Source organism: Mobula hypostoma, chromosome 30 (genome assembly GCF_963921235.1).
Source record: "Mobula hypostoma chromosome 30, sMobHyp1.1, whole genome shotgun sequence".
Lineage (NCBI taxonomy): Eukaryota > Metazoa > Chordata > Chondrichthyes > Myliobatiformes > Myliobatidae > Mobula > Mobula hypostoma.
The window spans coordinates 13,429,456-13,456,000 of NC_086126.1; the positions used below are offsets into that span (position 1 = coordinate 13,429,456).

The 26,545-nt window shown below is 55.3% G+C and overlaps 2 protein-coding genes across 4 annotated transcripts in view; one reads left to right on the forward strand and one right to left on the reverse strand.

The window, feature by feature from the left end:
• mus81 (MUS81 structure-specific endonuclease subunit) overlaps positions 1–3,519 on the forward strand; it is a 64,002-nt gene extending 60,483 nt beyond the window's left edge. For 2 of the 3 annotated variants that reach the window (XM_063036391.1, XM_063036389.1), the window contains 2 exons: positions 820–903; positions 1,679–3,519. In XM_063036391.1, the coding sequence (XP_062892461.1) occupies positions 820–903; positions 1,679–1,745 (151 nt within the window). In that variant the 3' untranslated portion in view covers positions 1,746–3,519. The remainder of the gene's footprint in view (positions 1–819; positions 904–1,678) is intronic. The other variant, XR_010016437.1, reaches the window with a different exon arrangement.
• A 194-nt stretch (positions 3,520–3,713) lies between these two features.
• efemp2a (EGF containing fibulin extracellular matrix protein 2a) overlaps positions 3,714–26,545 on the reverse strand; it is a 37,920-nt gene continuing 15,088 nt past the window's right edge. Inside the window, exons 4-11 of the mRNA XM_063036398.1 lie at positions 17,773–17,979; positions 17,350–17,472; positions 16,392–16,508; positions 15,113–15,232; positions 10,144–10,263; positions 8,583–8,709; positions 7,760–7,955; positions 3,714–4,497 (exon numbers count right to left, since the gene is read on the reverse strand). Coding sequence (XP_062892468.1) covers positions 4,336–4,497; positions 7,760–7,955; positions 8,583–8,709; positions 10,144–10,263; positions 15,113–15,232; positions 16,392–16,508; positions 17,350–17,472; positions 17,773–17,979 — 1,172 coding nt within the window. The 3' untranslated portion in view covers positions 3,714–4,335. The remainder of the gene's footprint in view (positions 4,498–7,759; positions 7,956–8,582; positions 8,710–10,143; positions 10,264–15,112; positions 15,233–16,391; positions 16,509–17,349; positions 17,473–17,772; positions 17,980–26,545) is intronic.

Genomic DNA, 26,545 nt, shown 5'->3' on the forward strand with positions numbered 1-26,545 from the left:
AAAAACAGTTATCAAAATATTTTAAAAACTCAAATTCATGATATAGTAATGTATGTGCTTTATTAACCTATTAGATAACGAGACATTCCAGTGTGGAGACTGTTGTCGCTGAGTTTGAATAAGAACATTAAACTGTGGGGTGGTCTTTGACGAAGCCACACACATGGTCGTGCTCAGTACAGTGGCAGGTCTAATGATGACCGTAATTTCGAAGTAGTGGCTGTAAACGATATTTGTAGCAATTGCAACGTGGTATGAAAATATCTGCAATTTCCATTGGTGACAAAGCCACAGGTACTGCTAATACTACACGGGCTTGTTGCCTACGTTCATAACTGAAGGAAATGCTAAATTTCAGTTAGAGGTTAGTGAAAATAAAGACGTAATATTTTTCCCATCCAAATTCATGGACCCCAGGTTAAGAATCCCTGCTGTGGACTCTCCATTTGAATTGCTGACTGTCCTTTCCCTCTGTAGTTTAATTCCACACCATGTTTCGTACAGACATTGTGGGTGAAGAGTCTTTTCCTGTGCTGTACTGTTGTATCTTCTAAGCTGCAAGAAGAGGCAGAGGTGGTTTGAGATACTGTAGGCAGTGGGAGATCGGGACTGATGGGGATTTCCCTGTTGGGAGCTGGCATGGACTGAAAGGGCTGAACAGTCCGTGTTGTAACTTGCTGCAAAGTCCCGGCGCTGGGATGGACTGAATGGGAGTGAACAGTCCAGGCGCCTCAGGGCCAAGTGTTTCTGGTTGGTTGCCTGACTGTGATCTGAGCCGTCCATTGGTGGACTCACTGACACTCCGCTTCTGATTGACAGCCTGATGAAAGCCTATGAGGCGTGTCCAACCGCAGTGGGGCGGGAGAAGCTACTTTCTAACATCAAGTGTGGCAGCACCCAGCGGTGAGTACCACAGTCTGTAGTGACCGCACTGTCCGTATTGACCACACTGTCCGTACTGACCACAGGCTTTCAGAGCCCCCAGCGGTGAGTACCACAGTCTGTACTGACCGCACTGTCCGTACTGACCACAGTGTCCGTACTGACCACACTGTCCGTACTGACCACACTGTCCATACTGACCACAGGCTTTCAGAGCCCCCAGCGGTGAGTACCACTGATTGTAGTGACTGCTCTGTCCATACTGACCACAGGGTCTCAGAGCCCCCAGTGGTGAGTACCACAGTCTGTAGTCACCATACTGGGCACAATGTCTACATGGTCTCTACTGACCACACTGACCGTACTGTCTGTACTGGCCGCACTGGCTGTATTGACCACACTGGGCACAGTGTCTACATGGTCCATACTGACCACACTGACCGCACTGTCCATGGAGTCTCACACCCCCGACAGCCCGATCTCAGGTTCTGCACCTGCCCCCCTCCACAGCCGGAGCTCCCAAAGCTCAGGAGCTTGGGGGCTGGCACAGATGTTTAGGGAGGGGTTGGGATTGACGGAGGGGTGGAGTGGGGACAGAGCATTGTATCGAGAGGGTGGGCCTGGCTGTACAGCGGGAAGGGGAAGTCAATCCTGACTGTGGGCACCCTGATCGGGGTAAACCCCTCAGCCTCCCGCTCCCCGCAATGCCCGCCCTGCCCGTTAACTGACAGTGTTGTGCAGTCTGTGTCCGTCTGCACGGTGGTAAAGCCACTCCCTGCCCTTCTCCCCGCCACAGGAACCTGGGCCCAGCTCTGAGCAAGACCGTGTCACAGCTGTACTGCACGGAGGGGCCACTCTGCTGAACCAGCACTGCCAGCAACTGCTGTGAGACCTGCCGGAGGGAACCCGACTGTCACCCATCGAGGGAGACCTCCCCCACCCACCCCGAGGAGCTGCTATCAAATGGAACCAAGTTCTCGGCCTATTGCCCCTACCCTCTCCTCCATCCCCAGCCCTCACCCCCCATTCCCTCCCTTTCACTTCCCCCCAGTTCCCTGAGGGAAGCCGGTGAATCCTTGGTGCGCAGAATCTACAGACACGTCGCCTCTCATCCTGTTTCTCAAGACGTTGCCTTGACCCGGAGTCGGGCACCAAGCCGCTCCTTCAAATCCCAGAAGGAGCTGGAGACTCGGTCGCGGATTTTAGCTGTGAAGTGCCCCGAGACCTTGTTTTTAGAGACAGATCCAGCCCACCGTTTCCCCGGTGGGGTGGAGCGATGTTTTTTTTTAAAAACAAAATATCATGAGTTAAACGGAAGGTCTTTGCGTCGTTTTGGGCGTGGACCATATTTTTAGAGTAAATGGAGGCTTTGATTCTGAATGGCCACTGATAAAGGTTTCATTCTGAACCACAGTGCTATCCTTACACTGACACAGCCATCAATGCCTGTGCTGGTTTTATACGCAAACAACCCAAGTTCGGGGAAGGGATACCATTCTCTCCCCTCAGGAACCGTCTGTCAGATGTCTCTATCTATCTCTCTCATCCCCTTTCCCTGCCTGTCTCTCTCCCTTTCTCCCCCCCCACTCTCCTTCCCCCTTTCTCCCTGTCCCTTTCTCTTCCTTTCCGTCTCTTTCTCCTTCATCTCTTCCTCTTTCACTCTGCCTCTGTCTTTCCAGCTCTTTCTCCCCTTCTCCCCGCACTCTCCTTCCTTCCTCTCTTTCTCCCTCTCTCTCCTCCATTTCTCTCTGCCTCTCCATCTTTCTCTCTCACTCCCTCTCCTCCCTGTCTCTCACTCCGTCCCTCTCTGTCTGTCTGTCTCTCTATCCGCCCCCCCCGTCTCTCTATATCTCTGTCTGTTGTCAAAGTTTCTGACTCTCCGATTCCCAAGTCCTGCGATCATGTGGTCCTTGTTACCAATTAACCTCCTCTTCTCTCTCATGGAAAAGTTACCCAGGGCATGCAATGAGCTGGCCCTCCTCCTGTTCCGGGAGAGCAGGTGGAATCCCACTTCTCTTCGTTGCAGGGTGGGAGAGACAGAGCTGATGCGAGGCCAGGCCGACCACCGACTGGGCCCGGATACCAGGAACTGTAGCTTTATTCCATGTGATGTGTTTGCATTTACAAAGTTAGTGCTTGTTGCTGTTCGTGTTAAGTGTTTAATGTATTCAGAAATCATTGTGAGGTCTTTGTCGCCCCGTCTGTGATGTGGTCCCGTGGACTGTGCGTGAGGTACATTTACCGTGCGTTGTTTGTGATGTCTGTGCTTTGTGCGTGAGGTTATAGAAGTGACAGTGTGCTCTGCGCTGGCATTCTCCCCCCACCCTCGCCCCTGGCTCTGTCGGAGATTTGTCCCCCATGAGCGAGTTGGGGACGTTTCTGGACCCGGCCCGGGGCTGAGGCAGTGAAGCAGAGCCAGGTGCTATTGAACTGTTTTGAACGGAAACAAAATAAAGGTTCAGTGCGTGGACGGGCCTGTGACCTGTTTTCCTTCGAGCCTGGGGGGAGGTGAGGGGGAGCAATGGGACCCGAAGGTTCCCAACCTGTGCATCTGCAGCTGCTGGGAACCTGAGGTAAAATCTGAAACACGTCTCGGCAGGTCAAGAGGGAGAACTAATGAAAGTTCCGTCGTTAAACGAGGCCTCGGAACAAGAACATTAACTGTAATCACAAAAAGTTCTGCAGACGCTGGAAATCCAGAGCTACAAAACACTGGAGGAACTCAGTAGGTCAGGTCGGGGAGCAGAGTAAATCGACGTTTCAGGACATTAAGCGTGAACAGTGTCCGCGATCAGTACTGTAGCATTTGGAAAGAATTAAATGGAATTGGGGTAGGGTTAATATTTCTTTTATTTAGAGATACAGTGCGCCACCCAACTACACCCATGTGACCAGTTAACCCGTACGGCTGGAACGTGGGAGGAAAACGGAGCACCGGGAGGAAATCTATGTGGTGGCAAAGAGAAGGTGCACGTTCTCTATGGACAGCAGCAGGAACTGAACCCGGCTCGCTCACACTCTAGTAGTGTTACGCTGACTACAGGCCCCTCTCACCCTGCCCCCATATATAATAGACTCGTGTGTCTTGTGCAATCTCTCCGCTCAATAAAATGGTGCTGTATATCCCGATTAGCTAAGGCGTGGGGGAAGAGATCTCATTGAAACCTATGGAATATTGATAAGAGTGGGCATGGAGAGGATGTTTCCTTTCATTGAGTTGACTTAGGAGCAGAGGGCACAGCCTCTGGAAATAAAGAGATTGATGGGTTCCTGATTAGTCAGGGCGTCAAAGGGAGAATGCAGGAGAATGGGGTTGAGAGGAATAATAAATTTTTTGACTTCAGCAGAGTTTATCGATGAAAGAACTACAAGGGACAAGTACTCAGAGATTCAGAGCAGAGGTCACAAACAGTCTTTGTTAAAGATCTCTTTCGCTCCATCGCCCCTCTCTCCCTAGAAGGAGTAAGCACCCACGTCTATGGTCAGCCTTAGCACGGAGCTCGACTGGTAGGACATCAGCGGGTTGACAGTCACCATCTCCAGATCCAGGACAAACTCCTGCGGACCGGTCACCTGTTTGGCCAGCACCAGCATGGCGCTGATGTTGTTGAGTTGCTGTGGGGATCAGAACAAAAAGAGAGGTGAGGGCCAGTCCTGAGGCAATTGCCAGCTTTGTGTGCCGGCCCAGCCTCTGCCATGTGTGAATCCAACCAGCAGACCCCCTGTACCAACTCCAGACCATGGGCCAGAGAGATCTGCGTTCCCACCCCTCAATCCCATCCCACTGAGGCTGATCGAATCAGTCCTACAGAAACCCCTTGACCCCTCGAAACCCTTCTGTAGGAGGCCTCTCAGTCCTTCGATCCCATGCCACTGAGGCCAATTGACCTCTTTGAAGGCCATTTGGTCTCTCTATTGACCTCCAGAGGCCATTCAGCCTCTCAATCCTCTGTCGGCACCAAACAGCTGCCGTTTCACAACTTCCCTCATCAGGAGAGGGGAATGACATCTGAAAAGGGGGAAGGATAGCTAGGAGACAGAGGGAAGCAATCACTAGAGACTGCAGATGCTGCAGAAACTCAGTGGGTCGGGCAGCATCTGTGGAATACAGTGTCAGGAAGTGTATGGTCATGCACGTTGGTAGAAGAAATAAAAGTGTAGGCTATTTTCTAAATGCAGAGAAAATACAAAAATCTGAGGTGCAAAGGGACTCGTGCAGGATTCCTGAAATTTAATTTGCAGGTTGAGTCTGTCGTGAGGAAGTCTAAGGCAGTGTTAGCATTCATTTCCAGAGGACTAGAATCTAAAAGCAAGGATGTAATATGCAGATGCTGGAAATCCAAGCAACGCACACACATTGCTGGAGGAACACAGCAGGCCAGGCGGCATCTATGGAAAAGAGTACAGTCGACGTTTCGGGTCAAGGCCCTTCAGCAGGACTGGAGAAAAAATAGATGAGGAGTCAGAGTTAAGAGGTGGGGGAGTGGAGGAAGAAACACAAGGTGATGGGTGAAGAGCTGGGAAGTTGATTAGTGAAAGAGATACAGGGCTGGAGAAGGGGGAATCTGATAGGAAAGGACAGGAGGCCATGGAAGCAAGAAAATGGGGGAGGAGCACCAGAGGGAGGCAATAGACCCTCACAGCTGCCTGGACTGTACCTCTTCCCACCCTGTCACTGGTAAAAATGCCATCCCCTTCTCTCAATTCCTCCATCTCCGCTGCATCTGCTCTCAGGTTGAGGCTTTTTATTCCAGAACAAAGATGTCCTCCTTCAAAGAAAGGGGCTTCCCTTCCTTCACCATCAACCACATCTCTTCCATTTCCCATTTGTCTGCTCTCACTCCATCCTCCCGCCACCTTACCAGGGATGGGTTTCCACTTGTCCTCACCTACCAACCCACCAGCCTCCGAGTCCAGCACATAATTCTCCACAACTTCTGCCATCTCCAACAGGATCCTGCTATCAAGCACATCTTTCCCTCCTCTCTCCCCCCCCCCCCCACTCTCTGCTTTCCACAGGAATCGCTCCCTACACGACTCCCTTGTCCATTCGTCGTTCCCCACCGATCTCCCTCCTGGCAATTATCTTTGCAAGCAAAACAAGTGCCACACCTCCTCCCTCACTACCATTCAGGGCTCTAAACAGTCCTTCCAGGTGAGGTGACACTTCACCCATGAGTCTGTTGGGGTCATCTACTGTGTCCAGGGCTGCTGTTGTGGCCTCCTGTATATCGGTGAGACCTGATGTAGATTGGAACACCACTTCCCCAGAAAAATTAGGATCTCCCAGTGGCAATCCATTTTAATTCCACCTCCCTTTCCCATTCTGATATGTCTATCCATGGTTTCCTCTACTGCTGTGATGAGGCCACACTCAGGTTGGAGGAACAACATCTGGGTAGCCTCCAACTTGATGGCATGAACATTGATTTCTTGAACTTCCAGCAATGCTCCCACCACCCCCACAATCTCTGCCAGTCCCCACCCCCTTTTCCCTCTCTCACCTTATCTCCTTGCCCACTCATCACCTCCCTCTGGTGGTCCTTCCCCCATTTTCTTTCTTCCATGGCCTTCTGTCCTCTCCTATTAGATTCCCTCTTCTCCATCCCAGTATCTCTTTCACCAATCAACTTCCCAGCTCTTTACTTCAACACTCCCTCTCCTGGTTTCGCCTAGATCACCTTGTGTTTCTCCCTCCACCCCTTAACTCTACTCCTCGTCTATTTTCTCCAGTCCTGATGAAGGGCCTCGGCCCGAAACGTGGACTGTCCTCTTTTCCATAGATGCCGCCTGGCTGGCTGAGTTCCTCCAGCATCTTGTGAAGGATGTAATGTTTAGACTTTATAAAACAATGGTGAGGCTTCACATGGTATATCTTGACCAGTTTTGGGCCTCTGCCTAAGAAAGGATGTGCTGAAACTGGAGTGGGCTTAAAGGGGGTTCTCAAAAATGATTCCAGGATTGAATGGCTTGTCATATGAGGAGTGTTTGATGGCTCCAGGCCTGTATCCACTGGAATTCAGAAGAATGAGGGGTGACCTCATTGAAACCTATCGAATGGTGAAAGGCCACGATAGAGTAGAGGTGGAGAGGATGTTTCCTATGGTGGGAGAGTCTAAGGCCAGAGGACACAGCCTCAGAATAGAGGAGTATCCTGTTAGAACAGAGATGAGGAGGAATTTCTTTAGCCAGAGAGTGGTGAATCTGTGGAATTCATTGCTACAGGCGTCTGTGGAGGCAAGGTCATTGGGTATATTTAAGGCAGAGGTTGATAGATTCTAGATTGGTTGGGGCATGAAAGGGTACGGGGAGAAGGCAGGAGATTGGGGGCTGAGAGGGAAAACAGATCAGCCATGATGAAATGGTGGAGCAGACTCGATGGGACAAGTGGCCTAATTCTGCTCCTATATCTTATGGTCTGAGGAGGGGAGCAGGATGGCGGGCATGAGAACGAGAGAGCATCGATCTAAGTTGAGAGGAGAAGGATTACATTTGTGAAGTGGTTATGGTCACATGTCCCAAGGTACGGGGGGAAGGAGGAAGGAGAGGAGCGTGGAGGTGCAGAGCTGGGGAGGGGTGAGGAATGTGGAGGGGAGGGGAGATGAGAGGTGTGGGGTGAGGTGGAGAGGAGAAGGGGTTGATGGATATGGAACGAAGCTGGGAAGATGGGAGAGTTCTGGTGCAGGAGAGGGTTTGAAGAGGAGGGGGAATGGAAGGTGGGCTTCACATGGGGAGGAGGAGGGGCTGGTGGGCAGAGGTGTTGGGGGTCTCTGTCTGGACTTGCTCTGACCCTTTGTGTACTGGACCAGGACCTCTGCGTGGGGCATGGGGAGCAGTGATTACAGTGGCGGCGGCAGACACAAGAGGCCGAACTCACCCTGATGTAGAACTCCCCCTGCTCGTTGCCAGCCTTGATGCGGAAGGTGTTGTAGGCGCCGGGGTAGATGCTGGTGGCCTGGATCTGGAAGATGTCGGACGGGATGCTGCGCTCTGACGTGATGCTCATGTAGCGGAAGACAATGGAGGCCGGCTTGTCCTCGCACGCTGCGTCCGAGGACCGGCAAAGGCAGCGGCTGCAAGCATCAGACATACCGTGGCTTCAATCGGTGGGAAGGGAGCCCTCGTCACTCCCGAGACTCCAACCCACCTCCTGCATGCGTGGGGTGAGGGGGCTGCCGTACCGCCAACCGCCCCACTGAACCTTAAATCCCTCCCCCCCACCCATCCCCACTGGCCCATGGGCGGTGTGAGAACAGTAACATCACCCCACCCCCTGACAGTGCGGCCCGCCCTCAATTCCGCCACCTCTCGGATGGGGAAGAGGGTCCCACTGGGATCTTGCTGTGCCCTGGTCTCTGCTGCAGGCATCCAGGGTGTTTTGGGATCTCCGAGAAACCGTGTGCTGGGTTTACGATTCTGTCCGTGTACCCATCACAGCGGCGATGGGGTAGGAGAGGGTCCCACGTCCACACTAAACCCACCTCCCTCCCTTCACTTTACAGAGTGTGTTGTGGAAGTTTACGAGGTACTGACCGCCCCCCCCCACCCTGCCCAGACACTTACTGGCTGTCCTCAGTCCACCCCCCCCCACCCCAGGACAGTAACTGGTTCCCCTCCTCTACCCTCCCCCAGACTGTGGCCCCCTGACCCCGGAGGCACCGGCTTGCCCTGGGGTCAGGGTGAGGACGGAAGGGGCTTACTTGTCGGACACTTGGACGTAGGGCTCCTGGCAGTGGTCCCTCGGCGCGCAGCGGAAGCCCCCGTACACGTTGGTACAGTACTGCCCCTCGGTGCACTGGTGCTGTCCCGTCTCGCACTCGTTCACGTCTGCGGGAAGGCGGAGAGGTTCAGTAGGCAGGTGGGGGAGAGGGGAATTCATGGGTCGGCGGGAGTCTGTCCCGTCTCACACTTGTTCACGTCTGCGGGAAGGCGGAGAGGCAGGTGCTCAGTGGGCGGGGGGGAGAGGGGAGAGGGGAATCCGCGGGTCGGCGGGAGTCTGTCCCGTCTTGCACTCGTTCACGTCTGCGGGAAGGCGGAGAGGCAGGTGCTCAGTGGGCGGGGGGGAACACGCGGGTCAGCGGGAGTCGCAGAAGCAGTGACCGGGGGAGGAGGGGGTTAAGTTTTGTTAGTAGATTGGGGGAGTCGAGCGCCTCTGTGACTCACTGAGCCCCCACAGCGATCACACGGTCTCTCATCACTGTTGTAGTGTGTTCAGTTCGCAGCGGTCAGATAACCCGCCAGCTGCACGTTGCTGGGACGTTAGAGGGAACCTGAGCAGTCGGGGAGGTACGTGGTCACAGGGAGAACGTGTATATACACACACACACACACACACACACACACACACACACTCACACACAGACACACACACACACACATGTACTCACACACTCACGTACATGTACACACATACACACACTCTCACACACAGACACACACACAGACGCTCTCACACAAAGACTCACAATGCCAGAGGTTAGCACACATGCTAGCATTCCTAGAATACAAGAACAAGGATGTGATGCTGAGGCTTTCTAAGGCACTGGTGTACAGTTTTCGGTTCCTGTATTGTGAACAGTTTTGTGCTCCTCATCCAAGAAAAGATGTGCTGGCAGTGGAGTGGGTCCAGAGGAGGTTCACAAGGATGATTCTGGGAATGAAAGGGTTATCATACAAGGAGTGTTTGATGGCTCTGGGCCTGTACTCGCTGGAATTCAGAAGGATGAGGGGGGATCTCATTGAAATCTTTCGAATGTTGAAAGGCCGAGACAGCGTAGATGTAGAAAGGGTGTTTCCCATGGTGGGGGAGTCTAGGACAAGAGGGCACAGCCTCAGGATAGAGGGGTGTCCATTTAAAACAGAGATGAGGAGAAATTTCTTTACCCAGAGGGTGGTGAATTTGTGGAATTTGTTACCCTAGGCAGCTGTGGATGCCAGGTCATTGGGTGTATTTAAAGCAGAGCTTGATCGGTTCTTGATTGGACGTGGCATCAAAGGTTATGGGGAGAAGGCTGGAGAGTGGGGCCGAGGAGGGGGAGAAAAGAATCAGCCATGATGGAATGGCGGAGCAGACTCGATGGGTCAAATGGCCTAATTCTGCTCCTGTGTCTGATGGTCTTGTGGTCAGGATCAGACCTGGATCTCTGGAGCCTTCAGGCTCCAGCTCTACCCACTGTGCCACCGTGTCCGCGTGGAGTCTGGCCATCTCCCCCCCACTCCCCATCGGTTCGGGGTCTTGGTGAAGGAAGCTCGAGCCGTTACCTTGACAGATCCTGGTGCCGAGGAGCTGGTACCCTTTGGGGCAGACGCAGGAGAAGCTGCCCGGCTCATTGACGCACTGGTAGTGACACAGGTAGTTTGAATAGCTGCACTCGTCGATGTCTGGGGCAAGGCAGAGCGGCACAGGGTTAACGGGGCGGCAACAGTCGGGAGCAGACACGAGATTCTGCAGATTTACTTACTCGTTTATTGAGACAGAGCGTGGAATCGGCCCAGTAATCCCCCAATTTAACTCTAACCTAATCAACCGGTCCTGTCAAGTGCTGTGCTAACCGTTAAACCACCGTGCCAACCCCTGTCTGGTGGAAATCCAGAGAGACACACAGAAAATGCAGGAGAAACTCTGGAGAGGAATAAACAGCCAACGTCTCGAAAGGGTCTCGGCCCGAAACGCCGGCTGTTTGTTCCTTCCTATAGATGCTGCCTGACCTACTGAGTTCCTCCAGCATTTTCCGTGTGGTACCAAAGGTTCGTGAACATTTGGGTCAAACACAACCATTAACACATTAACTTCCCTACTTCCAACATCCACCAGCAAAACCCCCTCCATTCCAGACCCTGGATACTGGCTGGAATACAACAACCAACCCCTGCATTTGTTCACCCACTTCCTCAACCCAGGATAGCACCATCTCCCCCTACCCCTGGCTCTCTGCCCTGCCAACCACATCCCCTGACTTACCCCAAGCCCTTCCCTATCAAGCACCCCCCCCCCCACACCTCCCAACCTTCAACCTTGGACTGTTTGCTCAGGAGCATCAGAGGATGAGGGGAGACCTAACAAAACTTTGTAAGATTACGAGAGGCACAGACCTATTCAGAGGACAGAAATATCCCATATAGAGGGTGTAGCTTTAAGGGGAGAAAGTTTCTGGTGGGAGAGAGAGAAAGTTTCTGGTGGGAGGGGAGAAAGTTTCTGGTGTGACAGGAGAAAGTTTCTGGTGGGAGGGAAGGAAGTTTCTGGTGTGACAGGAGAAAGTTTCTGGTGAGAGAGGGAGAAACTTTCTGGTGGGAGGGGAGAAAGTTTCTGGTGAAAGAGGAGAAAGTTTCTGGTCTGAGGGGGAGAAAGTTTCTGGTGGGAGAGGGAGAAAGTTTCTGGTGGGAGGGGAGAAAGTTTCTGGTGTGACAGTAGAAAGTTTCTGGTGAGAGAGGGAGAAAGTTTCTGGTGGGAGGGGAGAAAGTTTCTGGTGTGACAGGAGAAAGTTTCTGGTGGGAGGGGAGGAAGTTTCTGGTGTGACAGGAGAAAGCTTCTGGTGAGAGAGGGAGAAAGTTTCTGGTGGGAGGGGAGAAAGTTTCTGGTGAGAGAGGGAGAAAGTTTCTGGTGGGAGGGGAGAAAGTTTCTGGTGAGAGAGGAGAAAGTTTCTGGTGTGAGGGGAGAAAGTTTCTGGTGTGAGGGGGAGAAAGTTTCTGGTGGGAGAGGGAGAAAGTTTCTGGTGGGAGGGGAGAAAGTTTCTGGTGTGACAGTAGAAAGTTTCTGGTGAGAGAGGGAGAAAGTTTCTGGTGGGAGGGGAGAAAGTTTCTGGTGAGAGGGGAGGAAGTTTCTGGTGGGGGGGAGTTTCTGGTGAGAGGGGGAGAAAGTTTCTGGTGAGAGAGGGAGAAAGTTTGTGAGAGGGAGAAAGTTTCTGGTGGGAGAGAGAGAAAGTTTCTGGTGGGAGGGGAGAAAGTTTCTGGTGGGAGGGGAGGAAGTTTCTGGTGTGACAGGAGAAAGTTTCTGGTGAGAGAGGGAGAAAGTTTCTGGTGGGAGGGGAGAAAGTTTCTGGTGAGAGAGGGAGAAAGTTTCTGGTGAGAGGGGAGAAAGTTTCTGGTGTGAGGGGAGAAAGTTTCTGGTGTGAGGGGGAGAAAGTTTCTGGTGGGAGAGGGAGAAAGTTTCTGGTGGGAGGGGAGAAAGTTTCTGGTGTGACAGTAGAAAGTTTCTGGTGAGAGAGGGAGAAAGTTTCTGGTGGGAGGGGAGAAAGTTTCTGGTGAGAGGGGAGGAAGTTTCTGGTGGGGAGGGAGTTTCTGGTGAGAGGGGGAGAAAGTTTCTGGTGAGAGAGGGAGAAAGTTTCTGGTGGGAGGGGAGAAAGTTTCTGGTGAGAGGGGAGGAAGTTTCTGGTGTGAGGGGGAAAAGTTTCTGGTGGGAGAGGGAGAAAGTTTCTGGTGGGAGGGGAGAAAGTTTCTGGTGAGAGAGGAGAAAGTTTCTGGTGTGAGGGGGAGAAAGTTTCTGGTGGGAGAGGGAGAAAGTTTCTGGTGGGAGAGGGAGAAAGTTTCTGGTGGGAGGGGAGAAAGTTTCTGGTGTGACAGTAGAAAGTTTCTGGTGGGAGAGGGAGAAAGTTTCTGGTGGGAGGGGAGAAAGTTTCTGGTGAGAGGGGAGGAGGTTTCTGGTGGGAGGGGGAGAAAGTTTCTGGTGGGAGGGGAGAAAGTTTCTAGTGGGAGGGGGAGAAAGTTTCTGGTGAGGGGGAGAAAGTTTCTGGTGTGAGGGGGAAAAGTTTCTGGTGAGAGAGGGAGAAAGTTTCTGGTGGGAGGGGAGGAAGTTTCTGGTGTGAGAGGAGAAAGTTTCTGGTGAGAGAGGAGAAAGTTTCTGGTGTGAGGGGGAAAAGTTTCTGGTGGGAGGGGAGGAAGTTTCTGGTGGTAGGGGAGAAAGTTTCTGGTGGGAGAGGGAGAAAGTTTCTGGTGGGAGGGGAGAAAGTTTCTGGTGAGAGAGGAGAAAGTTTCTGGTGTGATGGGGAGAAAGTTTCTGGTGGGAGGGGAGAAAGTTTCTGGTGAGAGAGGAGAAAGTTTCTGGTGTGAGGGGGAGAAAGTTTCTGGTGGGAGAGGGAGAAAGTTTCTGGTGGGAGGGGAGAAAGTTTCTGGTGGGAGGGGAGAAAGTTTCTAGTGGGAGGGGGAGAAAGTTTCTGGTGAGGGGGAGAAAGTTTCTGGTGTGAGGGGGAAAAGTTTCTGGTGAGAGAGGGAGAAAGTTTCTGGTGGGAGGGGAGGAAGTTTCTGGTGTGAGAGGAGAAAGTTTCTGGTGAGAGAGGAGAAAGTTTCTGGTGGGAGAGGGAGAAAGTTTCTGGTGAGAGAGGAGAAAGTTTCTGGTGTGAGGGGGAGAAAGTTTCTGGTGAGAGGGGAGAAAGTTTCTGGTGGGAGGGGGAGAAAGTTTCTGGTGAGGGGGAGAAAGTTTCTGGTGTGAGAGGGAGAAAGTTTCTGGTGGGAGGGGAGGAAGTTTCTGGTGGGGGGGAGAAAGTTTCTGGTGAGAGAGGGAGAAAGTTTCTGGTGGGAGGGGAGGAAGTTTCTGGTGGGAGGGGAGGAAGTTTCTGGTGGGAGGGGAGAAAGTTTCTGGTGGGGGGAGAAAGTTTCTGGTGAGAGAGGGAGAAAGTTTCTGGTGGGAGGGAGGAAGTTTCTGGTGGGAGGGGAGGAAGTTTCTGGTGAGAGGGGAGGAAGTTTCTGGTGGGGGGGAGAAAGTTTCTGGTGTGAGGGGGAAAAGTTTCTGGTGAGAGAGGGAGAAAGTTTCTGGTGGGAGGGGATAAAGTTTCTGGTGAGAGAGGGAGAAAGTTTCTGGTGGGGGAGAAAGTTTCTGGTGAGAGAGGGAGAAAGTTTCTGGTGGGAGGGGAGGAAGTTTCTGGTGGGAGGGGAGGAAGTTTCTTGTGAGAGAGGGAGAAAGTTTCTGGTGGGAGGGGAAGAAGTTTCTGGTGGGAGGGGAGGAAGTTTCTGGTGAGAGGGGAGGAAGTTTCTGGTGGGGGGGAGAAAGTTTCTGGTGTGAGGGGGAAAGGTTTCTGGTGAGAGAGGGAGAAAGTTTCTGGTGGGAGGGGATAAAGTTTCTGGTGAGAGAGGGAGAAAGTTTCTGGTGGGAGGGGAGGAAGTTTCTGGTGGGAGGGGAGGAAGTTTCTGGTTTGAGAAGAGAAAGTTTCTGGTCTGAGGGGTTAAAGTTTCTGGTGAGAGGGGGAGAAAGTTTCTGGTGGGAGGGGGAGAAAGTTTCTGGTGGGAGGGGAGAAAGTTTCTAGTGGGAGGGGAGAAAGTTTCTGGTGGGAGGGGAGGAAGTTTCTGGTGTGAGAAGAGAAAGTTTCTGGTGGGGGGGAGGTTTCTAGTGAGAGGGAGAGGAAGTTTCTGGTGGGAGGGGGAAAGTTTCTAGTGGGAGGGGAGAAAGTTTCTAGTGGGAGGTGGAGAAAGTTTCTGGTGAGGGGGAGAAAGTTTCTGGTGGGAGGGGAGAAAGTTTCTGGTGTGAGGGGGAGGAAGTTTCTGGTGTGAGAAGAGAAAGTTTCTGGTGGGGGGGAGGTTTCTAGTGAGAGGGGAGGAAGTTTCTGGTGGGAGGGGGAAAGTTTCTGGTGGGGGGGAGGTTTCTAGTGAGAGGGGGAGGAAGTTTCTGGTGGGAGGGGGAAAGTTTCTGGTGAGAGAGGGAGAAAGTTTCTGGTCGGAGGGGAGAAAGTTTCTGGTGTGAGAGGAGAAAGTTTCTGGTGTGAGGGAGAGAAAATTTCTGGTGGGGGGGAAGTTTCTAGTGAGTGGGGGGGGAGTTTCTAGTGAGAGGGGGAGGAAGTTTCTGGTGGGAGGGGGAAAGTTTCTGGTGAGAGAGGGACAAAGTTTTAAGTAGATGTATGGGGCAGACAGAGAGCGGTCGGTGTGTGGAATAGGCTGCCGTGGGTGACGGTGGAGGAGGCAGATAACGTGGAAGTGTTTCAGACATTTTTAGTTTAATTTGGCATCAGGGTCAGTCCAGACACCAGAGGCTGAAGATGATAAGAAACAGGAGCAGGAGTCGGCCATCTGGCCCGTCGAGCCTGCTCCACCATGCAGTAAGATCATGGCTGATCCGGCCATGGACGGAAGGGGCTGTCCTGTGCTTTGACCCCAGAACCCCGCAGTCACCGTGGGCTTCCTACGCAAGACCGATCACAGCCCTCGACGTCCCTCCTCCTGCCAGATCCCACCCCGCCCCGGGGACCTTCCCTCCCTCCGCACGGCCGTGGCAGAGGGAGAGACGGTGGGCTCGCCACCCACTCACCTTGGCAGGTCTGCCCGTCGGCGCCGAGCTCGAAGCCCCGTCCGCAGCGACACATGAAGGAGCCAAATGTGTTGAAGCAGTTCTGCTGACAGGGGGCGCCCATGCTGCATTCGTCCACGTCTGCAAAACGTCCCACCGGTAAGTAGGGGTTACAGTCAGACACGTCCCCGGGCCTGGCTATCCGGGAGGGGGGGGTCCTGTCACCCACCACTGGGTCCACAGCCAAAGGGAAGGGTGTGAAGATAGGAGTCAGGAGGGGGAGTCGGTCCCCCTGGGACCTCAGGGTCAGACCTGCCCCCACCAACCCAAGCGGGGAGGCACCCACTGTGGCCTCACCAGCAGTGACGACGGGTTTAGCTGAGTGTCGGCAGGGGTGGTCAGGTCACGAGATTTGGGAGGGGCCGAGGCGGATCTCCCCACCCGGGGGAGGGTTCAAAAGTCAGGAGGTTATACTGCAACTTTGTAAAACGCTGGTCAGGCCACATCTGGAGTATTGCGTCCAGTTCTGGTCGCCCTACTGTAGGAAGGATGTCGAGGCTTTGGAGGAGATTTGCCAGGATGCTGCCTGGTTTAGAGGGTGTGTGTGCTACCTCGAGAGGCTCAACAAATCTGGGTTGTCTTCTCCGGAGGCTGAGGGGAGATCTGATCGAGGTTTACAGGATTATGAGAGGCATAGATAGAGTGGACAGGGAGTATCTGTCTCTCAGGGTTGAAATGTCTCATACCAGAGGGCATGAGAGGGGGCTGAGAGGGGTATGTTTTTTACTCAGAGAGTGGTGGATGCCTGGTGTGGTGGTACAGGCAGAGGCTTTTAAGAGACGTTTGGACAGGCAGATGGACGTGAGGAATATGGAGGGATGTGGACACGGTGTAGGGAGGAGGGAATAGTGTTTGGGTATTTTTGATTTGCTTTTTAGCTGGGATAGCACGACATTGTGGGCCGAATGGCCTGTTCCTGTGCTGTACTCTTCTGTGTTCAAAAAACCCGGGAGTGATGGGTACATGGAGGGGGCGGTTGATCTGGATAGAGTTGGTTGTCTCACCGTCCGCCGGAGAGGAAGAAACTCTGGAGGCGAGGACTGCGGAACGAGAGGGACGGGCCAGCAGGAACGCTGTGGCCTGAATGGCCAGCACCCAGTGAGGCAAATGTAACAGACTGCATAGGTGGAGGGTGGAGGGGTGGGATAGGGTGAGAGGGGAGGGGGAGTGGGCTCTCGCTGGCGGGGGTGGGGTGAGGAGAGAGGGGCTGGGTAGGGAGGGGGTTCCGAGGAGGACGTACCCACGCAGGAGTGGTTGTCGTCGCCCACGGTGAAGCCGGACTTGCACTGGCACGTGTAGGAGCCGGGGGAGTTGACACAGCGATGCTGGCAACGGTGGAACCTGCACTCGTCCACGTCTGAAAGGCAGGGCAGACTGTGAGCGCCCTCCGCTGCCCGGTAAGCGTCGACTGCCCACTTCCCCACACGGACGCTGCCCGACCCTCCGAGTTTTCTCCAGATTTGCCTGCACCTCCCACCCCTCTCCTGTCTCCATCTGGCCAACCGTGCGCGTAGGCCGTGGGTGAAGCCTGGGCCTCCAACTGCCGGTGAGCAAAGCTCCCGACCTCTCCCGCTCCTCCGGGATCGGGAGAGGCCTCCCCGAGGGTCAGTAACCCCCCCCCACCTCACCGGTCACCAGGACCGAACAGGTGCAGGGGTTGGATTTAATGCTGCCTTTCCTGAGGCTTGGGGAATCCGGGTACAGCGGAGCCTCAGGCCCACCCTGGAGGCTGTGAGGACTTTAGCGGTTACTGAGCTCCCAGCTGCCCTGAAGGCAGGGAGGCTCTGGGATCCCAGCCCTGCGTGAGTAACACTCCACTGCTGTCTCCTGGTTGAGGTCAGCCTCACCAACAGAAACAGGTGAATTAGATTTGATTAATTTTATTACCGGACTTCCAAACCTGCACTCAGCGGCCACTTTATTAGGTACGCCCGCTCGTTAATGCTAACATCCAATCAGCCAATCATGTGGCAGCAACTCAATGCATAAGAGCATGCCGACACGATCAAGAGGTTCAGGCCAGACTTCAGAATGGGGGAAGAAGTGTGACTGTGACTGTGGAGTGATTGCCGGTGCCAGACGGGGTGGTTCAAGTATCTCCGAAACTGCCCACCTCCCGATCTCACGCACGACAAGTCTCCGGAGTTTTGGCAGGCGGAGCACGAGAAGCCTGCCCACGGGCCGGGCTTGAACCTTACCGATGCACTCGGTCCCCAGCTTCTGGTAGCCCTCCGGGCACTGGCAGTCGTAGCCGCCGGCTGTGTTCACGCACTGCTGGCTCGGCTGGCAGTTGTGGACATCCAGCTCGCACTCGTCCTCGTCTGCGGGGAGGAGGACCGGCGGTCAGGTCGCAGGGCGAGGAGGGCAGGTGGAACGCCGCGGGGAGGGAGGGACGCCACGCCGCTGGAGGGGTCCGGCGAAGAAGGAGAGCGGTCAGAGGAGGTTCAGACGAGCGGCCCGCGACTGGCCTGACCGATAGGAGGGGCCGAATCCCCCCCCCCACCAACCCAAACCTCTGCGAGCGGAAGGAAGCCGGGGAGCACGGGCTTGACGGGCCGAGCGACCTCCCAGGGCCCCGCACCCACTTGCCCCAGTCCCCAGTCCCCAGTCCCCACACTCACCCACGCACTGGCCCTCCTCGTCGCGGCTGTAACCCTGAGGGCAGCCACTGCTGCGGGGGCTGGTCTCCCTCGGGCGCGCTGTGTCGGGCGCCACCTCCTGGGAGATGATGGAGGCCGAGGGGGGGAGGCACAGGTAGCCGCCGTAGTGGTTGAAACACTTCATCGCCCCCTTGCAGGCGTCCTGAATGGTGTCGCACTCGTTTATATCTGAGAGAGGGGGAGAGGGATGCAGGCGGGCGGGTAGGTCAGGGGGGGACATAGAGGGATGGATGGAGGGAGGGGGACAGTAGGAGTGCAGGTAGAGGGGGAGGGAGGGAGGCAGGGAGAGCGAGTGGAAGGGAGAGGGACAGGGGAGATGGGGAGGTAGTGGGGGAGGAAGGGAGAGGAAACAGGAGGGGAAGGGAAGGAGGGAGGGGGCAATGGGAGTGGTAGGTAGAGTGAGGGAGAAGGGAGCGTGTGGAGGGGAGAGGGGCAGGGGAAGAGAGAGAGGGAGGGAGGGGAAGGGAGAGGGGAGGGGGAGAGTGGGGGAGGGAGGGGAAGTGAGAGAGGGAGGGGAAGAGAGACGGGGAAGAAGGGGGAGGGGAAGGGAGAGGGAGGGGAAGAGAGATGGGGAAGGAGGGGAAGGGAGAGAGGGAGGGGAAGAGAGACGAGGAAGGAGGGGAAGGGAGAGGGGAAGGGAGAGAGGGAGGGGAAGAGAGACGAGGAAGGAGGGGAAGGGAGAGGGGAAGGGAGAGAGGGAGGGGAAGAGAGGGGGAGGTAGGGGGAGGGAGGAGAAGGGAGTGAGGGAGGGGGAGGGGAAGAGAGAGAGGGGGAGCGAGGGGAAGGGAGAGGGGGAGGGGAAGGGAGAGAGGGGGAAGGGAGAGGGGGAGGGGAAGAGGGAGAGGGGGAGGGGAAGGGAGAGAGGGGGAGGGAGGGGAAGGGAGAGAGGGAGGGGGACAGGAGGAGAAATAGAGGGAGAGATTTCCATTTCTGTAGTGCCTTCACCAAACCTGAACGGTGGTAACGATCAGTTCAGTTTGACAACAGCTCTCACACACACCCGAGGAGTGGGGCTCCCTCCACACACCCACACACCCACATACCCGCACACCCACACACCCGCATACCCGGACACCCACACACCCGCACACCCGGACGCCCACACACCCACACACCCGAGGAGTGGGGCTCCCTCCACACACCCACACACCCGGACACCCACACACCCACACACCCACATACCCGCACACCCACACACCCACACACCCACATACCCACACACCCGGACACCCGCACACCCACACACCCACACACCCGGACACCCGCACACCCACATACCCACACACCCACATACCCACACACCCGGACACCCGCACACCCGGACACCCGGACACCCACACACCCACATACCCACACACCCGGACACCCGCACACCCACACACCCACACACCCGGACACCCGGACACCCACACACCCACACACCCACATACCCAGACACCCACACACCCGCACACCTGCACACCCAGACACCCACACACCCACACACCCACACACCCACACACCCACACACCCGCACACCCACACACCCGCACACCCGCACACCCACACACCCACACACCCACACACCCACATACCCACACACCCACACACCCACACACCCGGACACCCGGACACCCACACACCCACACACCCACATACCCAGACACCCACACACCCGCACACCTGCACACCCAGACACCCACACACCCACATACCCACACACCCACACACCCACACACCCACACACCCAGACACCCACACACCCACACACCCGCACACCCGGACACCCGCACACCCACACACCCACACACCCGGACACCCACACACCCACACACCCACACACCCACATACCCACACACCCGGACACCCACATACCCGCACACCCACACACCCACACACCTGGACACCCGCACACCCACATACCCACACACCCGGACACCCGCACACCCGGACACCCGCACACCCACATACCCGCACACCCACATACCCACACACCCACATACCCACACACTCACATACCCACACACCCGGACACCCACATACCCGCACACCCACACACCCACACACCCACACACCCGGACACCCGCACACCCACATATCCGCACACCCACATACCCGCACACCCACATACCCACACACCCACACACCCGCACACCCACATACCCACACACCCGGACACCCGCACACCCACATACCCACACACCCACATACCCGCACACCCACATACCCACACACCCACATACCCACACACCCACACACCCGGACACCCACATACCCACACACCCACATACCCACACACTCACATACCCACACACCCGGACACCCACATACCCGCACACCCACACACCCACACACCCACATACCCACACACCCACATACCCACACACCCACACACCCGGACACCCACATACCCGCACACCCACACACCCACACACCCACATACCCACACACCCACATACCCACACACCCACACACCCGGACACCCACATACCCGCACACCCACACACCCACACACCCACACACCCGGACACCCACACACCCACATACCCGCACACCCACATACCCACACACCCGGACACCCACACACCCACACACCCGGACACCCACATACCCACACACCCGGACACCCACATACCCACACACCCGGACACCCACACACCCGCACACCCACACACCCACACACCCGGACACCCACACACCCACACACCCACACACCCGGACACCCGCACACCCGGACACCCGCACACCCACATACCCACACACCCGGACACCCACACACCCACACACCCACACACCCACACACCCACACACCCACACACCCACATACCCACACACCCGGACACCCACATACCCGCACACCCACACACCCACACACCTGGACACCCGCACACCCGCATACCCACACACCCGGACACCCGCACACCCGGACACCCGCACACCCACATACCCGCACACCCACATACCCACACACCCACATACCCACACACTCACATACCCACACACCCGGACACCCACATACCCGCACACCCACACACCCACACACCCGGACACCCGCACACCCACATACCCGCACACCCACATACCCGCACACCCACATACCCACACACCCACACACCCGCACACCCACATACCCACACACCCACACACCCGGACACCCGCACACCCACATACCCACACACCCACATACCCGCACACCCACATACCCACACACCCACATACCCACACACCCACACACCCGGACACCCACATACCCACACACCCACATACCCACACACTCACATACCCACACACCCGGACACCCACATACCCGCACACCCACACACCCACACACCCACACACCCGGACACCCGCACACCCACATACCCGCACACCCACATACCCGCACACCCACATACCCACACACCCACACACCCACACACCCGCACACCCACATACCCACACACCCACACACCCGGACACCCGCACACCCACATACCCACACACCCACATACCCACACACCCGGACACCCGCACACCCACACACCCGCACACCCGCACACCCGGACGCAGGCCAGCGGGGCGGTGACGAAGGCGCTGGGCACGCTCACCGTCATCGGGCAGGGTGCGGAGAACAAGAGGTAATGACACGGGGCCTTGGCAGATCGCACTTGGAGTGTCGTGTGCAGCTCTGGTCTCCTGGGGAGGAGTCTGGAGAGGCCTGGCCTGTCACCGAAGGCTCTAGAAATGTACCGGTGGTTTCATCAGCGTCTGGGATCGGGGCTGCAGTGGCCGGAATCGCTGGAGGCCGCAGAGGTCTGGAGACACAGCCAGACCCAGCACAGACACAAGCTCCCCACCATCATCGAGGACATCTTCAGCAGGCGGTGCCTCCAGAAGGCGGCATCCGTCGGTACCCAGGTCACACTCTTTTCTCATCTCTACCATCGGGGAGGAGGTGCGGGAGCCTGACGACGCACACTCAGTGTTTTAGGAACAGCTTCTTCCCCTCCGCCGTTGATCGTTGTATCGCTCTGCACTGCTGACGCGAGACAGCGCACGTCGGTGATATCGAACCCGTTCCGGGCCGAGCGGGCAGCCTGGAGGCCAGGGACTCCACTTCTGCCGATTAAAGCGTCGAGCAAGATTGAAATCAACGAGGAAGGCGGGAGGTGTTCAGCGCCGTCGGCCTGCGTTTGACCGGTCTCTCTCTCTCTCTCGCTCCCTCGTTCACTGCTATTGGAGGAAGGTTTGATATATATCTCTCTATCTCTCTCTCCCTCCCCCTCTCTCTCCCTTTCCCTCCCTCTCTTTCCCTCTCTTTCTAGCTCTCTCCCTGTCTCTCAATGCTGTCGGAGGACGGTGCCGGAGTCCTGGGTCTTGAGCAAGATTTAATCGTCCCGGTTTGTGGATTGAACTCCGCAGTTCCAGTATCTGATCACTCCCCCTTTTTTTAATCGCTACTTTCTGCGATTTTGATTGGGGCGGACAGGCTCTGTGGCTCGAAATGGAATTCAACGTTCCTACACTGTTTCAAAGCCGCTGTGGGTTGATAGTTAATATTCTGTGTTTTCCGCTCGCATGTTGCCGTTTGTTTTGTTTGTACGTTGGGTGTTTCTTTGAACGGGTTCCCAGGGGTTTGTTTCGTGGCTGTCTGTGGGTAGCCAAATCTCAGGGTTGTCACTTTGATAATAAACGTACTTTCAATCTGATTCTACTATTGATAAATGGTTTATTCTTGTGACACGTACCGAGGTACGGTGGGAAAACTTTTGCTTTGTACGCTACGGAGGCAGCGCAAGTGAGAAGCAATCGCTCGTGCGGATTGAAGAGTTACAGAGACAGCGCAGTGCAGGCAGACAATAAGAGGCAAGAGCCACGACGGGGTAGATCGTGAGGTCAAGTGCCTATCTTGTCGAACTAGCGATGGAAGCTCTCCCTGTGCCTGAAGGTATGAATCTTCTGCCCAACGGGAGTCAAAATACGTTATCAGTCCCCAGATTCGTCTCCTCGTAGACGGCCATGAAACAAGGCAAGTCTCAGACGCCATTCAAAGAAAAACATCAAACCAAACCACCACCACCCCCCCCCCACCCAACACACTCACAAATGGCGACAAAAAGAAGATCGAGCAAAAATAAGAACACGAAAGAGACCGTATCAATTTGAGCTCAGTGCTCACTTTCTGCAGGCCACCCCGATTCAGTCGCCCAATAACAGCGACAGGACGAGGAGCGACCGCAAAGCAGAAAACGCATCGTAACTGTGAACTACAGTCCACAAACCGTGTCGATTAAACCGGGCTCCGGCGTCTCCGAGGGGAGGGAGACCGCCACACGCGGGCACCTCCTCCGGCACCAGCCAGCGAGAGGCCGGTAGACAGCGCCGAACGTTCGCACGCGCCTCGATGATTTCAGTCTTCCTCGGCGCTTTAAATGGCGGGAAATGGAGTCGATCGTGGGCTGGCATCCTGCCCCACCCCCCAGGCTTCTCGGCCTCGAGGAGGCCGCTGGCCTCCCAAAACTCACTCAGAGAGAGCGGGACGCTCAATCGGCCCGGGAACACTCCGGACCGTAGGTCACAGGCTCCAGCAGGACCAGGACCGCGTTTCGAAAGAGGAGAAGGCGGCGTGAGGAAAGGGAGAGAGGCAGTTCCGTGAACCGTCCGGAGGATCTTGCCGTGGCGAGGGGAGAAGAGGGAACGTCCGGGGTGGTTGAGGTTGCTTATGCTGGCTTCTTTACTGAGGACGGAGTCGATGAGGGGCTCCCGTGAGGCGCTGAGCTGTGTGGTAGGACGCCATCAAGCTGCAGGAAACATTCAGAAGGTTGTTACCGGGACTGGAGGGCTGGAGTCGAAAGGAGAGGCCGGACAGGCTGAGGCTGGTCTTCCCTGAGCGAAGGAGGCCGAGGGTGACCTTATCCAATCAATCATGGCTCCGTCTGTCTAAGTAGACAGTGGATGTGCTCGTTCCCAGGGCGCAGACCGGGGCGATGAATATGGAGATCCTGGGCTGCCCAGGTATCAAGATCCCCCTCTCAGCCTTGCGGATGTGGTCCAAAGGAATGCGAAGCAGGACATTTGGCATCAGCTTGGCTGCAGGAGCTGCCGGGAGGTGACGTGATACGTCATCCAACTGCCTTAGGGGCTCCACTCCGGATTTGTGTACGGTTTACTCCTCAGCCTTCTCTTCTCCCGAAGATGCCCACAAGGCAGTGGGATCCGTAACCCTGGATAGGGGCCCATACCGGGTACTGTCAGCCGGAGCCAGCCGAGCCCGGGACCCTGTAAGGCAGGGTCATCACGCCCTGTAGTAGTGACATATCGAGCCAGTGACATAAGGTGGCCCTTATAGAAGTTTACAAATCATAGAGGGCGGGGCAGCAGTCACAGACTTTTCCCCAGCGTAGGGGAGTCTAAGACGAGAGTGCACAGGGCGAAGGTGAGAGGGGAAAGATTTCAAGACAACCTGGGGGGGGGCGGGGGCAGCTTTTTCCACACAGAGGATGGTGGGTACATGCTCTGTTAAGGGGTGGGGGAATGGTGGAGGTAGCTGCATAACGATGTTTGACAGATAGTTGGACAGCTATAGGCAAGCTTCAGACGGGCCAAAGGCAACACTGCGGCCCCCTTGCACTGCAACAGACTTGTTAAAACTCTGTTCCTCCTTATACAATCTGTCTTCTTTCGTGGATGTTGTGTCTCTGACGCGACGTGTCCTGTGATGCTGAGTGTCGTCCAGTCACAAGCAAGGAAAGATCTGCAGATTCTGGGAGGAACTCAGCAGGCCAGGCAGCACCTGTGGGGAAAGGAAGTACAGTCGACGTTTCGGGCTGAGACCCTTCGGCAGGGCAGGAGAGAGAAAGATGAGTAGATTTAAAAGGTGGGGGTCGGGGAGAGAGAAACACAAGGTGATGGGTGGAACCTGGGGGGGGGGGGAAGGGATGAAGTAAAGAGCTGGGAAGTTGATCGGTGAAAGAGATACAGGACTGGAGAAGGGGGAGTCTGACAGGAGAGGACAGAAGGCCATGGAAGGAAGGGAAGGGGGGGGGGGGAAGCACCAGAGGGAGGCGATGGGCAGGGAAGGAGATGCGGTGAGAGAAGGAAAAGGGGATGGGAGATGGTGAAGGAGGGGTGCGGGGCATTACCAGAAGTTAGAGAAGTCGATGTTCATGCCATCAGGTTGGAGGCTACCCAGACGGAATATAAGGTGTTGTTCCTCCAACCTGAGTGTGGCCTCATTGTGACGGTAGAGGAGGGCACGGATAGACATATTGGAATGGGAGGTGGAATTAAAATGGGCGGCCATTGGAAGATCTCGCTTGTTCTGGCGGACGGAGTGTAGATGCTCGGTGAAGCGGTCTGCGTCCAATCCCAATCTGCGTCGGGTCTCACCGATATACAGGGGGCCACACCGGGAGCACCGCACACAGCAGGTGACCCCCAACAGACTCGCAGGTGAAGTGTCGCCTCACCTGGAAGGATCTGGATGGTGGTGAGGGAGGAGGTGTAGGGGCAGGTGTAGCACTTGTTCTGCTTGCAAGGATAAGTGCCATATAACCATATAACAATTACAGCATGGAAACAGGCCATCTCAGCCCTTCTAGTCCGTGCCGAACTCTTACTCTCACCTAGTCCCACCGACCTGCACTCAGCCCATAACCCTCCATTCCCTTCCTGTCCGTATATCTATCCAATTTAACTTTAAACAACAACATCGAACCTGCTTCAACCACTTCTGCTGGAAGCTCGTTCCACACAGCTACCACTCTCTGAGTAAAGAAGTTCCCCCTCATGTTACCCCTAAACTTTTGTCCTCTAATTCTCAACCCATGCCCTCTTGTTTGAATCTCCCCCACTCTCAATGGAAAAAGTCTAACCACGTCAACTCTATCAATCCCCCTCATAATTTTAAACACCTCTATCAAGTCCCCCCTCAACCTTCTACGCTCCAGAGAATAAAGACCTAACTTGTTCAGCCTTTCTCTGTAACTTAGGAGATGAAACCCAGGTAACATTCTAATAAATCTTCTCTGTACTCTCTCTATTTTGTTGACATCTTTCCTACAATTCGGTTACCAAAACTGTACACAGTACCCCAAACTTGGCCTCACCAATGCCTTGTACAATTTCAACATTACATCCCAACTCCTATACTCAATGCTCTGATTTATAAAGGCCAGCAAACCAAAAGCTTTCTTCACCACCCTATCCACATGAGATTCCACCTTCAGGGAACTAAGTGCCAGGAGGGAGATCAGTGGGGAGGGACGAACGGGCAAGGGAGTGGCGTAGGGAGCGACCCCTGCGGAAAGCGGACAGTGGGTGTTGTGTTCAGCTCTGGCCGCCTCTTTATAGGAAGGACGTGGAAGTTTTAGAGAGGGTGCAGAGGAGATTCACCAGGACACTGCCTGGATTAGAGAGGATAGATTGAGCGAGCTGGGCTTTCTTCTTTGGAGCAAAGGAGGATGAGAGGTGACTTGTTAGAGGTGTATACAATATGATAGGAGGCATTGATCGAGTGGACATCCAGAGACTTTTTTCCAGGGCAGAAATGGCTGAGGCAAGGGGGCAGAATTTTAAGATGATTGGAGGAAAGTATGGGGCAGGGGTAATGTCAGAGGTAGGTTTTTTTTAAACAGAGAGAGGTAAACGGGTGGAACACCCTACCAGGAGAGGTGGTAGAGGCAGATACATTAGAAACAATTAAGAAACTCTTAGATCACCACGTGGATGATAGAAAAATGGAGGGCTGTGGGGGAGGGAAGGGTTAGGTTGATGG